This window comes from Salmo salar, chromosome ssa11 (genome assembly GCF_905237065.1).
Source record: "Salmo salar chromosome ssa11, Ssal_v3.1, whole genome shotgun sequence".
NCBI classification, from domain to species: domain Eukaryota; kingdom Metazoa; phylum Chordata; class Actinopteri; order Salmoniformes; family Salmonidae; genus Salmo; species Salmo salar.
In genome coordinates, this window is record NC_059452.1 from 68,323,680 (window position 1) to 68,340,039 (window position 16,360).

A 16,360-nucleotide genomic window follows, 5' to 3' on the forward strand; every position below is an offset into this window, starting at 1 on the left:
GTAAAGAATCATAAAAAGGGTTCTATATAGCCCTCAAAAGGGTTGTAACCATTGCGGAACCTTTTTTGCTGCTACGTAGAACCTTTTTTACTGTATCTTCATAGAACTTTAAGAAAGGGTTCTTTATATCATCAAACAGGTTCAATTTAGAACATCATGAAAAAAGGTTCCATTTAGCACCAAAAAGGGTTCTGCTTATTTTACAAGCCAAAGAACCCTTATTTGGCACTATATAGAACTGTTTGCATTGTGTGCAGAGAAGAGTAGAAAAGAGTAGGGAAGGGAAGAAAAGCGAAGGTGGAGAAGGAGATAGAGGATATGAGAAAGAGAGGTATAGAGAGAGCATGAGAAAATGAGAGAACAAGAAAACACAGATAAAAAATCTCCTACCTGTCTCAGGGTGGCAGGGTCCGTGCTGGTGGCAGGTGCAAGGCACACAGGGTGACAGGGGTCCTCTGTTAGGGACCTCTCTGGTGTAGCCTGGGGCACACAGCTCACAGAACTGACCCCCAAACCCTGGGGGGCACGTACACACCTCAACCCAGGGAGCAGGGGGGGTAGAGGAGGTAACGGGGCTGGAGGAGTGGGCAGCGGAGGCCAGGGTTACCCCTGAGAGTTGGGACGTGTCTGGGGAGAGAGTTTGGAGATAATTAATACTTTAACTTCAACTCTGGAGAGAGAGGAGGAAGAGAGAGAGGGCATGAATGTTCAAACGTACTAACTCTGAAAGGCTACTCTGACATACTGAAGTTAATGGTCCAGTACTAATGTGTGTTTGATCATCAGGGACTTAGCCAAGTTGCTGTTGCATAAGCAGTGGTGTAAGTACTTAAGTCAAAATACTTTAAAGTACTACTCAACAAGTTATTTGGGGTATCTGTTCTTTACTTTACTATTTATATTTTTGACAACTTTTACTTCACTACATTCCTAAAGAAAATAATGTACTTTTTACTCCATACATTTTCCCTGACACCAAAAAGTACTCATCACATTTTGACAGGAAAATGGTCCAATTCACACACTTTCCTATTGTCTCTGATCTGGCAGACACAAATGTTTTGTTTGTAAATTATGTCTGAGTGTTGGAGTGTGCCCCTGGCTATCCGTCAATAAAAAATAAAATGGTGCCTTCTGGTTTGCTTAGTATAAGGAATTTGAAATGGTTTATACTTTTACTTTTAATACTTAAGTACATTTGAGCAATTCCATTTCTTTTGATATTTAAGTATATTTAAAACCAAATACTTTTAGATTTTTACTCAAGTGATATTTTACTGGGTGACTTTCACTTTTACTTGAGTCAATTTCTATTAAGTTATCTTTATTTTTACTCAAGTACGGCAATTGAGTTCTTTTTCCACCACTGTACATAGGTGGGAAGTCACCCCATATGTCTTTTACTGTAAGCTATGTGCCCATGCATGAGGGTGGTCAAGAATATAGCTCTGTAGGCTACAGTAGTGTGAGAGTGATATCAGCTGGTAAAGCTAACACTTTTATCATCTCTGTCTCTCTGGATATTCACTGGAGGTCCCAAGGTGCCCAATAAGACAAGCCAGCTGTTCACCATGCAAACTCTGTTACACATTGTAGCTCTATGATTTTGTGGGTGTGTGTGCGCGCGTGCACGCATTTGATGCACATGGGTGTACACACACACCTAGCCACCTCACTCTAGAAATCTCTGATAAAACAAAATAAATCAGTGCGGTGGAGTGAGGGAGGAGGAGGAATGGAGGAGAGGAAAAGGAAAAGAGGTGGAGGTATGGCAGGAGCCTGCACCCACAGGGATTACTGATCACTCTCTCCTTCATGAATAGTGATGGGAGGATAGTACAGGTTGAATCCTCCTCAGCCATCATACAGAATACTACCACCACTAGTCAAGGTCCAGCGCATGGCTTTTAACAGTGTGTGTGCATGTGTGTCAGTCACAGCGAGTCAGGGATGTGCGATTTTGATGAGATCAAAAATGTAGCCTGTGTGTGTAATGAGAGATGAATGTGTAATGAGAGAGAAAGGAACAGAGGGAAAGAAAAAGATAGGGGGAAAAGACAGGATGAGGAAGAGAGAGAACTTGGGCTCTAACAAATTGTGATCCCCTGATCCTTCAGCGACGATCAAACACAGTTAATTTACCATACTATCTGCAAATCAGCACCCAACCAACTCATCCCCAACCCAACCAACCCAACCAACTCATGGGGTGGCAGGGTAGCCTAGTGGTTGGAGCATTGGACGACTAACTGAAAGGTTGCAAGTTCAAATCCCTGAGCTGACAAGGTACAAATCTGTTGTTCTGCCCCTGAACAAGGCAGTGTTCCTAGGCCGTCATTGAAAACGAGAATTTGTTCTTAACTGACTTGCCTAGTTAAATAAAGACAAAAAAATCCCGACAACCATTCCCCTGGCTGCCTGCTAACCCCTGTACAACACTCTCTTCCTTGTCTCCCTATTTTTCCCTCTTCTGTCATCTATGTGCAATCCCTCTCAGATCATCTCAGTACATTGCTCTAAACACTATGAGAGAGAGAGAACCCCCATCACCCCAAAAAAGAGCAGAAGATTTGGAAGAACAGACAGGCAATATCTGTGAATGAAAGTCCTGCTCTCGCATAGATGGACTTGGCACAACTCAGTGCTTCAGTCAGAGCAGGTGTGTGTTGAACACTCAGCGACAAGTCACTCAGTCTAAAGATGCCCTTAAATGTGTGTCTGTGTGTGCCTCTATCACTTATTAGGCTAAAAGTGGTTGTGTGTATAAACTAGACAGATAGAGTGTGTGTGTGTGCATGCGTGCGTGTCTATCTGAAAGTGAATTAGGCAGACTGTTACTAAGTGAGCTAGAGCTCCAGTAGTGAACTTCCCTTGCCAGTGAACAAACTTGGCAGCTGATATTTGCGAGTCCCAGCGGTGCTATCAGAGAGATTCTCCTCAGAGCCTAACAGAAGAGGTCGGCGCCAATGAGAGGGCAGCAGGTTGAGAGCAGGAAGTAGGAACCAGACTGCTGTCTATTAACTAACTGCTGTAGTAAAGCCCTCTCATGTTAGGCAGGAAAATGTGAATAACAGGGCAGAGAGGAACCACTACACTGACTACAGAGCATGTTGCCTGCTTGCACATCATATCTTAAAAACTTTTCTGATGGAGAAAAATGCCTAGGTTAACTGATTTGCCTAGTTAAATGAAAGTAAAATCGCACTATACATTTTTGTGATTGTAGATATGGTTGTCCTTGTTCGATAGAGCCATTGGATATCTTTCAGCGATGTTCCTATCGGCGGATTCATTGCTAAATATACAAGCAGGCACATATAATTGTAGTCTCTGAAAGACTACAACTTGTGTTGGGCGATCAATGATCAATGAGAGAAGACGGTCTAGATCAATGAGAGAAGACTTGAAAGAGACAAGATGTCAGTAAAATCTTTGTGTAAATCACATTATCTGGTCTAACAATCTGTAGCTACAATTCTCTGCAGATTGAGGAGAAATGGCACCTCCATCGCTCTCATACCCAACAATGCATTTACTGTCTAAGCACGAACCTGCAAAACCAAAACCCCCTTCCTCATCTCAAAGTACTGTCAGTAAACCTCCCCCAGCCCATTTACTTTGACAGATCATTATTGTCAATAGTAGCCCTTTGCAGGGGTATTTTGTAGACCTGTCTTTGTATTTTGTTTTGATCATCTGCAGAAATAAGAAAGGTGATTGTGTTATTACTGTGTAGTCTTGATTTTATAACATTCAGTGTCCCTTACTGGTTTCTGTCCCACAATTGTGTTGTGCTCCATAACTGCAATGTATGTTTGCTCCCTCATGCTTGTATACCCAAAATGCCCCCACTTTGTGGTATTTTTCAGCAAGGCACTGTGGAATCACTCCAGATAACCTGAGTTTTACAAAAAGAAAAGGTAAAAAGAGAAGAGGGGTAGACAAAATTGATTACATGGTCTGGAAGGTACTACCTCTAACCACCTTTAACCTCATAAAACAAACATAAACCATACAAACATTACCCAATTCATGTTTATACCATGCTTACTGTAAATTGAGCTATCTTAGCTGTCAGCTTGTAAATATTTTGGCTAACTTATCTTCATCTTGTGCAGAGCTAGTGGTTGGAAGTGCATATTGGTGGAATCAGATTCTGTACCACCTTCCACAAAATACACAACAATACACAATTTAACCACCCCACTAATTGTATTGATCTCTATTAGACTCGCTAGCTAAGCATACCTAGCAATGGACATTTCAAAATATTGTCAGCTTGCTGTTACCTACCTAGAGTCACTAAATTGGCAGCAAGATTGCTAGCCAGCTGAGACTACCAACACACAAATAAAGGGTGAGTTAGTTATATCGACAATTCTATTTTTAGTAACAGAGTGTTTTCCAGACAAGGGTGGAATAGATGAGATACTCTTATTTGGTAACATTAGCTAGCTTACGTTAGCTAACTTTGGTCAAAGATAGAATGAACAAACAAACATGTTTACTCTGCTGAAGGTAGCTACCAGTCTAGCAGTGACTACCATGGCATAGGCAACATTGATTGACATTATGTATACCAAAGAAAGCTATATGATTTAGCTGATGGCTTTCAGAGATCAATACAGGACTGTAAAGTTAGCTAGCTAACGTACCCAGCTAAACTGTTGTTGTGAAGGGAAAAAATCAATGGTATCTCATCACTTCTCAGCTGTTGTCTGTTCAGCAGTAAAATTCCCCTGATAATCTTTGGTCACCGCATCATTCTTGATAGCCACAAGCCAATGGCAGAATCGGGGTGAATCTCTGGTAGGTAGAACGGTGAAAGCTAACTAGCCAGGCACAGAACACCACACGGGCAAAATGACTAACATTAGTGAAAAACAAACTTTAAAAAAAAAATCTTGCCAAGAGAAGTTCTACTGTGTGTTGGTCAATCGAAGTAAACACCATTATTCAATTTCAATCTACTTGTGTTAACCCCACTAGAATCAACACTCAGATATAACACAACACTTTACCCCTCAACACCTGGATTGTAACACTTTTGCTGTGTATATGTTTGTACGTGTGCTTGTAGGAGTGGGAGTGCATAAGAGTGTGTGCACATAGTACATGCAATGGCTAGCGTGTTTTTCATTTTTGTGCCTCCAGTACTCTATTACTGTGAGTATGTTTATACACTGCTCAAAAAAATAAAGGGAACACTTAAACAACACAATGTAACTCCAAGTCAATCACACTTCTGTGAAATCAAACTGTCCACTTAGGAAGCAACACTGATTGACAATAAATTTCACATGCTGTTGTGCAAATGGAATAGAAAACAGGTGGAAATTATAGGCAATTAGCAAGACACCCTGAATAAAGGAGTGGTTCTGCAGGTGGTGACCACAGACCACTTCTCAGTTCCTATGCTTCCTGGCTGATGTTTTGGTCACTTTTGAATGCTGGCGGTGCTTTCACTCTAGTGGTAGCATGAGACGGAGTCTACAACCCACACAAGTGGCTCAGGTAGTGCAGCTCATCCAGGATGGCACATCAATGCGAGCTGTGGCAAGAAGGTTTGCTGTGTCTGTCAGCGTAGTGTCCAGAGCATGGAGGCGCTACCAGGAGACAGGCCAGTACATCAGGAGACATGGAGGAGGCCGTAGGAGGGCAACAACCCAGCAGCAGGATGAAAGCAGGTTCACACTGAGCACGTGACAGATGTGACAGAGTCTGGAGACGCCGTGGAGAACGTTCTGCTGCCTGCAACATCCTCCAGCATGACCGGTTTGGCGGTGGGTCAGTCATGGTGTCGGGTGGCATTTCCATGTGCTCGCCAGAGGTAGCCTGACTGCAATTAGGTACCGAGATGAGATCCTCAGACCCCTTGTGAGACCATATGTTGGTGCGGTTGGCCCTGGGTTCCTCCTAATGCAAGACAATGCTAGACCTCATGTGGCTGGAGTGTGTCAGCAGTTCCTGCAAGAGGAAGGCATTGATGCTATGGACTGGCCCGCCTGTTCCCCAGACCTAAATCCAATTGAGCACATCTGGAACATCATGTCTCGCGCCATCCACCAACGCCACGTTGCACCACAGACTGTCCAGGAGTTGGCGGATGCTTTAGTCCAGGTCTGGGAGGAGATCCCTCAGGAGACCATCCGCCACCTCATCAGGAGCATGCCCAGGCGTTGTAGGGAGGTCATACAGGCACGTGGAGGCCACACACACTACTGAGCCTCATTTTGACTTGTTTTAAGAACAAATTCTTATTTTCAATGACAGCCTAGGAACAGTGCCCATCAATACACCGCAATACACCGGAAGCCGTCATACAGTATATCATTCAGCACACGAAGCCCTGACCTGCCCTCCTCCTGGGCAATTATGTGTGAAACACATCTCACTTTCCAATAAATGCTTCAGCTTGATGAAAACAAGACAAGGTTGTTGACAGTAAATACCCCATAAGGAAAGGCCTTATGAGCTGTATAATATTTTATCACAAAGGATTTACTTCAAACATGAACACATTTACTTAGCCAGTAACTTCATTAGCACTTTCCAAACTTAACATTATTGAATGCATGAATATCTCTGTCATTAACAAACACAGTCACGGGTGGGTATCTCGCACACTCACTCGAAAGGTATGCTGGGAAATACGCAAATAAGGCTTTAAACCCCTCTCCCCTCAACACTGCGAAAGAGTGACAGCATCAACACTAATAAAGTGTTATTTTAAGTCAGAATATGTAACACCCATGGTGTTAGGGAACCAACACACAAGGGTTGTTAGTTTGTCAACACTTTGAAAAGTGTTAGTTTAACCTTATTTCTGTGGGTCACATGTAATTTCTAAGAAAGTATTTAATTTAACACTGTTGGTGTTAACATTCTGATCTTGCAGTGTGCGCACACACACACACTTACAGTTGTGTCCTCCTGCGTTGCTGATCCTGAATGCAGTGAGGTTGAAGAGAAGACTTTGGAACTCGAAGGCAGACAGAAAAGGCCTCAGTCTTGTCTCCTCCTTGTGAAGTCTGGAAGAAGACAAACACAAACACAGGTCCATGATTACTGAGGACCGCAACATGTTATTACAGTATGTTTGTATGAAGGAATGCATGTATGAATGAATCTGAAAATCTCACATCACCCACATAACACATCTGAAATCTAGTATGGGATGTTTGCATTAGCATTGGGGGAGCTGTGTACACTGTGGTATAAGTTTATCTCTGTTTGATATACAGCTCAAACTCTGTCCTGTGTGAATGTGTTATATATGAGCAGGGTATGTCCTATCTGTCTATGAGTTTGTGTTGACAGTATCTTAAATTATCTCTCTCTCTCTCTCTCTGTGTGTGTGTGTATGCGTTAGAGATCTTCACGGATCCACCTGTACCCGAATATCCAAGACCCAGAATTCTAAATAATGTCACAGGTCTGGGTCGGCTCTGATATGATTGTAACAGGTCTCGGGTATGTGTAATTTCAACTGACTTGTGGAGTCACTAGTAATTACTATTGATGGGGAAACAAAGCTGAGTATATCATTGAGAATATCCAGCAAATTGTGTCGAAAATCAGTTCATTACTTGAGGCTATGATTTACACAGTGTACACTAGTGGCACCTGCTGGTCCAAATAATTGTAAACAGCCCAATTATTATACATTACGTTGCATGTGTCGTAGCGTGTGTGCAGGGTCGTTGTTGATCATGTGCTTCTGATAAAGTGATACAAGCATCGGTGCGCTGTTTCGAAACAAACTGCTTAGCGATTTTGTTGCATGCCTTGGAGCTCCGGTATCAAACTTAACATCACTAGTAATTACCAGTTCAAGGGTTGTTCAAAAGGATTTTCCCTGTCGTATGTTGTAAATTCCCACTTGGTTAGGAATGCAGCATCATTACTGCATTTTGAAATGTAGGTGGGACAATGTGCTGTCGGGGGCTCATTAGCATATTTATGAGTATTACAATTACATGGTGACTAGCTATAAAGGAGTTATCTTATGTTTATTTGCTATCACATGCACTTAAATCCGCCTTAAATTAAATCAGCCCTTCAATGTTTATGAACTATGTACATGAACTGGGATGACTTTCCCCCTTTATGGGAGACCAAAAAGAGTTTGCTAAAAGCCATGCCAAGAATAAGCCACATCTGCCAGCTTCTCATAGGTCACCACTGTTACAGTATGCTGCTAATCAGCAAGTGATATGCATGTGGTTTACAGAAGAGACAGTGAAGATTGGTAGTAACTAACACATTCACTTACAAAACTCGCAGAACAGATCTTGTCAAGAAGGCACTGTATTTGTACTGGCATAACCATCAAAAACATCAACTGCTACAACACTTCCACTGACAGTTGGCAACAAAGCGCAGTGATGATCGTACCTTATATAATAAATATTGGGTAGGAAAATGTCTCACGTGTTCTCTCTCTCTTCCCTGTGAAATGTTATTAACATGCTGTAAGGCTATCTGTGCCTCTCTGGCTGATAAGATTTCATGTTTTCTGCTTCTCCAGAGGATGGTGAAACTAATGAGCTGCCAACTCTGGATGAGCTCCCATTTCCCCCTGTAGATACGGACTATGAATAATGATTGAAGGTGGTTTTTGTTTAAACAAAAATTGTTAAACAACAGGGTTTTATATTGTGACTAAGTTGATGTCCCAGGAACAGTTATTGAAAAACATAGGTTAATCCAACCTGATTGTGGTAAGAGATATGGAAACAATGGTTAACATTGAGTGATTCATCTCTGAATCTACAGATCCCTTGTGTATGTGTGTGTATTTTTGATGCTCACTCCCATTAATAGAAGTATAACATTTATTATGATTATAGTATTACTATACTAATTGGATTGTACAACCCAGAATGAAGGGTTTGAAATTATGATGTGTCTGTTTTTTTTCTGTGTTGATTTCCCTTACTTTAATAGTATAGAGTATTTTGAAATAGAAGCTAAAATTGAAATGCTTGCATTAAAATGTAATGATTATCATCACCCATGTGATAAGAGGATGGAATGTGATGGAAATATATATACTTGTGCTTTTCTATTTACCAATTTCTATGTTCTATGTTTGTCCTTTCTATAAACCAATTTCTCTGTTCATGCAAGTGACTGACTGAACGAATCCTCACTATCAGTAGCTGCAATTTGGCAGTATGCCCAGACCTTGTTTTGAGAACAAAATATATCTCAGTTTCAAGGTCTCAGCTGAGAGAGAATTCTTGTGGGGTATTGGTCATGTTATGAACCAGTATTGGTCGGTTACAACAAACAAAACGGTAATGATGAATGAATTATGCTAAATCATTCGAATAGAACTTGTTTGTGTATAGCCATATATAAAACGACTGCGGGCGGCCCCAGTAGAGCTTCTGACAGATGTTCACTATGGTGCATTAAGTTTGTTGAAACCTCTCCAGCGCACTGACAATAAACAATTATTCATTTAAGATTGACTTCGAGTGTCCCTGTGTAAGAATTTCCACAGCAATACCTACAAGGCACCGAACCCAGAGGTTGCAGTTTCAAGTCCCCAAATAATTAATATATACTCTTTGTCAAGTGTCCTTGAGCACTGGTAGTTTTACGTTAGTGCTGATAATTGGACAATTATTTTCTCGATTTTGGGCAGCATTTGGCAAAGTGCAAAAATGCATTCTTGCAAATAAGTCTGTGGCCATAACTCTTTAATGCTCACATATCTGGTGGTGTAGCTGCACTGTAGCAGAACATTTCAGGTTAGTGACCAAGAAATGATGTGTTCAAATACCATTTAAGTGTTGTGACAGTACAACATTTACAAGAATGCAGCATCATACTGCCATTTATAAAAATAACACACAAAAAAATGTATTTTAGGCAAAATGCTGAAATATAAAATATATTTTACATTTGAGATTCTTCAAAGTAGCCACCCTTTGCCACGATGACAGCTTCCACCGGTCTAGCTACATTTTCAGATTACACGTTTTGACATGAAGTCTATTTCATTTCAAGTTAAAGTATACTATTAACTAGCTAGCTAATGTTAGCTGGCTGGCTCGCTAGCTAACGTGATGTCTATGATCTTATTATTCGTAACTCAGATCCATTTGCTTTGCTAGTTATAGCCTATTGTTAGCTAGCTAACGTTCAACATGGTTGGTTAGCTACCTGCAGATTCATGCAGGATTTACTTAGCTAGCTAGCAACATGTCTTAACAAAAGACTCCACTATGCAATTTACCATTTCAATAGAATGTCGCTGTGACAATTGTTGATAGATGTAGCTGGCGCAGAATAACCGATTCATTTATGAACGCTCAACACCAGTTGAATATGGCCGGTGTCAGTAAACATTGCCAAAATCTGGTAAAAGATAATACAAAGAAAAAACCAAACATTATTAGAATTTTTTTTGTACCATCATATTTGAAATGCAAGAGTAAGGGCATAATGAATTATTCGAGCCCAGGCCCAATATAGACTTTGGCCACTAGATGGCAGCACTGCGTGTGCAAAGTTTTAGAGCGATCCAGTGGAATCTCAAAATGTTGTATCAAGACTGCTCAAATGTGCCTAATTGGTTTAGTCATACATTTTCAAGTTCATAATTGTGCACTCTCTTCAAACAATAGCATGGTAATCTTTCACTCTAATAGCTACTGTAAATTGGACAGTGAAGTTAGATTAACAAGAATATAAGCTTTCTGCCCATACCAGATATGTGTGTCCTGGGAATTTCTTTGTTTCTTACAACCTCATGCTAATCACATTAGCCTACGTTAGCTCAACCATCCCGCAGACGGGACACCGATCCTGAAGTAGTTTTAACTAGCTTCTCATGGTTTGATGCAGTCAAGACAGGTACTACTTAATCACATTGGATGATAAATAACCTAGCTTTGGCAGCAATTAGTCTAATATAGTGTGTAGGCTTGGTTGATTTCTGTCTCTTGTCTCTCCATGTCACTCGTTCACACTCACAGTAGCCTACACACACAGCACCGCCTCTGCTAGAGCCTCACCTCTCTACCTCCTCACCTTTGTGCTTTATCAACTCTGGTTAATAAAGTATCTTAAAATTGACTTTTCTGCTGCTTCTCTCACTTGGATTGGACTGGCTCTGGATCCAACCAGGTCTAAACTGAACGGTCTAGTTGTCCTCAGGTCCATTTGGAACGGGTCTCTATATTTAAAAAATGTATTTATAAATATTGGGTCTGGGTGGGAAAGCCCCAGGTCCATTTTGGAACGGGTCCAACTTTTTGGACCAGTGAAGGCCTCTGGCGTGCGTGACACTGGACCTGTAATTAAGCTGCTGCTAGGATAAGAGGAACATCATCAGTGGACCAGGAAACCACTGGAGGTCTGGGTTAAGTATGTGGTGGGAGCACACACACACACATACAGACAGGCAGACGTACAGACAGACAGTCTCACACACACACTGATAGAGACACAGAGGGGCATGGGGAAGGAGAGAGAGAGGCTGGAGAAAGAGAAGAGTAAAGTGAAAGAAGAGAAGTGAAGAAGAAGAAGTGAAGAGAAAGAATAATTTAGATTATATATGTAAAACCAAAAATGTTCCACCCTGTTGTCTCTCCCCACAGTCTACAAGGCAATGGAGAACAACAAAGGCAAACCCATCCAACACTATTTAACATGAGGGCATCAACCACTTCCTCAGTCTTTGAACACCCCAACCTAACCCCCGATTCTCTGTGATTAGTGTCTGCTCGGAACCAGGCACGGCGCCAGGATTGTTTCTCTCCCGGGTGTAAGGGGGGGGGGCTTGACCAATACGTGGGGGTGCTAAGAAAATAGTTGATTTTCATGACTTCAGAGTTATAAGGAAGTTCTCATTTTTCAATAAAAGCAGATATGGCACACAGCACTTTCAATATAAATGTAGTTTTTAATTGAATTTGGCCCAAGAAAATTCAACAAAATAACTATAAGCCTAATATACGTGACCACAAGGCAATGACAAAAAACGGCTTTCACGTTCAGCAAAGCTGAAAGTGCCCATGCACTGAAGTCTTTCAGCAATAACAACACAATATATCCAAAATGCGACAACAACAAGAAGTGCATTTGTTCCATATGCATAATCAGACAACTGTGCATTGGTAATAATGTTTCGGATGAAATGGCTATCACAAAGTCAGAAATGAAAGGAATAATATCCAAATTGCAGCCACAACGAGAAGTGCAATACACTTGTAAAACGAACTGGCTATCATCACAATCTTAGTGATTATATTTCTATTGCAAACAAAAATAACTTATAGGCCGACCATATACATGCTTCCTGCTGTGCATTGGTTATAATGTTACGGATTAAATGTCTGTCACAACATCAGAAATGAAAGGAATAATATCCACAGTGGAGACACAACGAGAAGTGCATTTCCCCTATGCCTGTCCACTGTGCACACATGGTGTAAAACGAGCTGGCTACTATCACAATCTTCGCGATTATATTTCCATTGCAAAAATACTTGTAGGCCGACAATGTGCATGCGTCTTCTTGTTCCATCCAGATCCAGATCAGCACGATTGAATCATGTTCCCACAACCGGACAGGCACGATCTGTCAATAAATAAAAGGCCTTTCAGTTACAGTGCAGCTAACGGTGGCTGTGGAGCAGCTAGCAGCGACGAGCTGCTCTGGTGCTCCATCACGTCGTGGCTCACGAGTTTCTCTCTCTGACTCATCTTTCTCATCTCCCTCTTCTTCTTTCGCCCCCTTGGAGACAGGGTCTGGGTCTGGATTTTCAATTTCTACCCGCACTCTTCTCTTGATCAGCAAACAGTCCATTGCTACGGGTGAGATGGGCGACTAGCTAGCTAGTAGCTGTCTCCCTTAACGTAGCCAAATGTGCGTGATCACTCACACCAGACTCCTCCTCCTCCCCCCACCCACACACGTCATAGGGTACACATGCGGCACGAGCACGCAGCCAGGGATCGGATTGGGAACAGAATGGCTGGTTATTAACTTTTACATATTTCTTTATTTAAAAATAGAAAAAATACTAAAATGCTTGAGGGGGCTAAACTGGGGCTACGCAGATTTGTGACGGGGCTACAGCCCCCCCTAGCCCTGGTGTAGCGCCGTGCATGCTGGGAACAAAACGCCGCTTACCCTGGATAACACATTCAACACATTCACACAGCACACGTAGGCTCACAGTCATGACAAACAGCATGCTATCTGTCACCAAGACAACATAGCCCGGGGACGGGAGACCGTGTGTTGTGTTGCTGTGTGCTTCCCAATTGACACAAACACAGGCATGCACACTCACACACAGCCTCTGAGTCATTTGGAGAAAAAAAAGAAGCTCAGAGACAGCTTCTACCTCCAGACTGTTGAACAGCCAACCCTAGCTCAACTAAGACACTATCTACTTTATATTGGAAATACAGTCATACTTGACATGCACATTCATGATTTATACTGCACTCTTTGAAAAAAAAAGGTTCTAAGTAGAACCATATAGGGTTCTTTGGTTTGTCCCCATACAGGAAACCTTTTAGGTGCTAGGTAGAACCCTTTGCAACGGGTTCTACCTAGAACCCTCAATGCAGGGTTCTTCATAGAACCTCCTGTAAATTATTTTACTTAGAACCCTCTATGAAGGGTTCTTAGAACCATCAACAAAGGTTTTAACAAGAACCCTTTTAACCACTAAATGGTCTTCCAAGAACACTTTATGAAGGGTTCTACTGAGAACCCTACATTTCTTTAAAGGGTTCTTCTTAGAACCCTCTATGAACGGTTCAAACAGACTTATTAGCCTATAAAAATAAAATAACCCCTAAATGACATTATCATAAGGCCTTTTTTTGAATGCCTAGTTATACACTAACAACGTGTTCTTAGGAAATTCCTGTTTTACAGACTACAAGTCGTATTATGCTGGCTGGTAGAGTAATGTGCAAATCCAATCAGAATCCAGCCAAAATGAGGACGTCTAACAATTGGACATTTTTAATCACCTGCAAACTGCATTCAGGATGACTGCCAAGTTAGAGAAGTGAGGTTAATGGGACCAACCTGATTCATCTAAGCTCGAACAACCATCTCAGTAACGGGTGCAATACAGCCAACTACTAAGAGATTGGATTAGTTTAGAAAAATATATGCTATTTATCTTTGTGTAGCATTTGATTAATCAAACAATCAATGTAAATGCAAAAACACAGATTGCAACAAACAATTCTGAAAATCAACCTGCAGAAGAGCATGCTGGCAAATATGATAATGGTGGGCAATGTTTTGAGTGTTTTATTCTACACAGAGTAATAATGACACCATCACACTCAACTCTGGTTATGAACGGTTATTTTACACCACTGAGTGTTAAGTTAACTCCTGAATCAAGACTAAGGGAATACCAGATGCATGCACAAATATTCCCATATAGGTACAGTTTAAAACTTTCTCACATACGTTTGAAAATATATCAGATTACTCAAACTCCTGAGGTTAAAGTTTAAACACTAATGCTCAGGCACTATTTAAAATAAATAAGAAAAGAAATCAACAAAAATCTTATTCAGAATAAGAAGAGTTCTTTGTAGAACCCTTCTTGCTTTCCAAAGACTCCTTCTTGCCTTTAAAACAATCATCAAACAACCCTTTCTTCCAAAAACGGTTAATCAAATCAAATTTTATTTGTCACATGCGCCGAATACAACAGGTGCAGACCTAAGTGAAATTCTTACTTACAAGCCCTTAACCAACAATGCAGTTTTAAGAAAAATACAAAAAAAAAAAGAAATAAAAGTAACAAATAAATAAAGAGCAGCAGTAAAATAACAATAGCGAGGCTATATACAGGGGCTACCGGTACAGAGTCAATGTGAGGTAATTGAGGTAATTGAGGTAATATGTACATGTAGGTAGAGTTATTAAAGTGACTATGCATTTGATTAGATGTTCAGGAGTCTTATGGCTTGGGGGTAGAAGCTATTTAGAAGCCTCATGGACCTAGACTTGGTGCTCCGGTACCGCATGCTGTGCGGTAGCAGAGAGAACAGCCTATGACTAGGGTGGCTGGAGTCTTTTTTTTTAGGGCATTCCTCTGATACCGCCTGGTATAGAAGTCCTGGATGGCAGGAAGCTTGGTTCCAGTGATGTACTGGTCTGTACGCATTACTCTCTGTAGTGCCTTGCGGTCGGAGGGCGAGCAGTTGCCGTACCAGGCAGTGATGCAACCAGTCAGGATGCTCTCGATGGTACAGCTGTAGAACCTTTTGAGGATCTGAGGACCCATGCCAAATCTTTTCAGTCTCTTGAGGGGGAATAGGTTTTGTCATGCCCTCTTCATGGGATGTTATAGGTTCTACGTAGAACTCTTTGCTTTACAAAGAATCCGTCTTCTTAAACGGGTTTTTTGGACAAAAACGGTTATTGGTAGAACCCTATCCTGCCGCAAAGAACCATTTTGCAAACCTTTTTTCTAAGAGTGTGTATATCTTATGGTGTACATATCGGTTTTATACCATGCATACTACTTCCTTTTCCTTACTTATTTTATTATTATTGTGATTGATATTGATATTTGTACGGCATTGTTGAGAGCTTGCATGTAAGCATTTTGCTGCACCGTTTATACCTGCTGTAAACTGTGTACATGACAAATAAACTTTGATTTGACTTGGCGAAGCTCTTAAGAACTACCTAGGAGAGAGAGCTCCAGAAAGACATTTATAAGTCCCGTTCACATCTTCTCAGCTGAGCTTTCTGGATATAGCCGTGTGGTGCCATGATAAGATGAGTGCTCCAGGACGAGGTGATGCTGTGTGTGTGTATGTGCGTGTGTGTTTGTGTGCATGTGAGTGTGTGTAGGGCCAGATCTCTGTGTCTCTAATGACGTGTGTGGAGCTTGTCACCAGTGAGGGCCCACACAATGACAGTCCTGTCTCCAGGTCCCGCTGCTCTGAGGGGGGAACCAAAGTCCCCCTTCACCCAGGCTGGGGGTTGTGGGGGAACTCATTACTCATTATGCGCACTCACAAGAAAGGACATAGCACTGTCTGTCACAAAGCCATAAGGCAGTTTCCATAGTACACACTTAAAAATAATAGTTCTGAATAGTACCAGATAGGGGTCTTTGGCTTGTAACTATAGAGGAACCCTTTACGGTGCTACATATTGTAAAACCCTTTTTTGAAGGTTCAATAAATAACCATGCTCATAAGGTTCTAAATGGAACCATTATGGTACTATAAAGAACCCTTTCCTAAGGTTCTATAAAGAACCATTAAATAAGGTTTTACATAGCACCATAAAGTGTTCCACTATGGTTACAACCCTTTTTGGGGCTATATAAAACTGTTTTAT

General features: G+C 41.4%; 1 protein-coding gene across 1 annotated transcript in view; it reads right to left on the minus strand.

Annotated features, from left to right (window-relative positions):
- The window catches only part of LOC106562972 (laminin subunit gamma-3), a 259,791-nt gene that overhangs the window by 103,055 nt on the left and 140,376 nt on the right, over positions 1-16,360 (minus strand). Inside the window, exons 11-12 of the mRNA XM_014128127.2 lie at positions 6,922-7,031; positions 391-627 (exon numbers count right to left, since the gene is read on the minus strand). Coding sequence (XP_013983602.2) covers positions 391-627; positions 6,922-7,031 — 347 coding nt within the window. The remainder of the gene's footprint in view (positions 1-390; positions 628-6,921; positions 7,032-16,360) is intronic.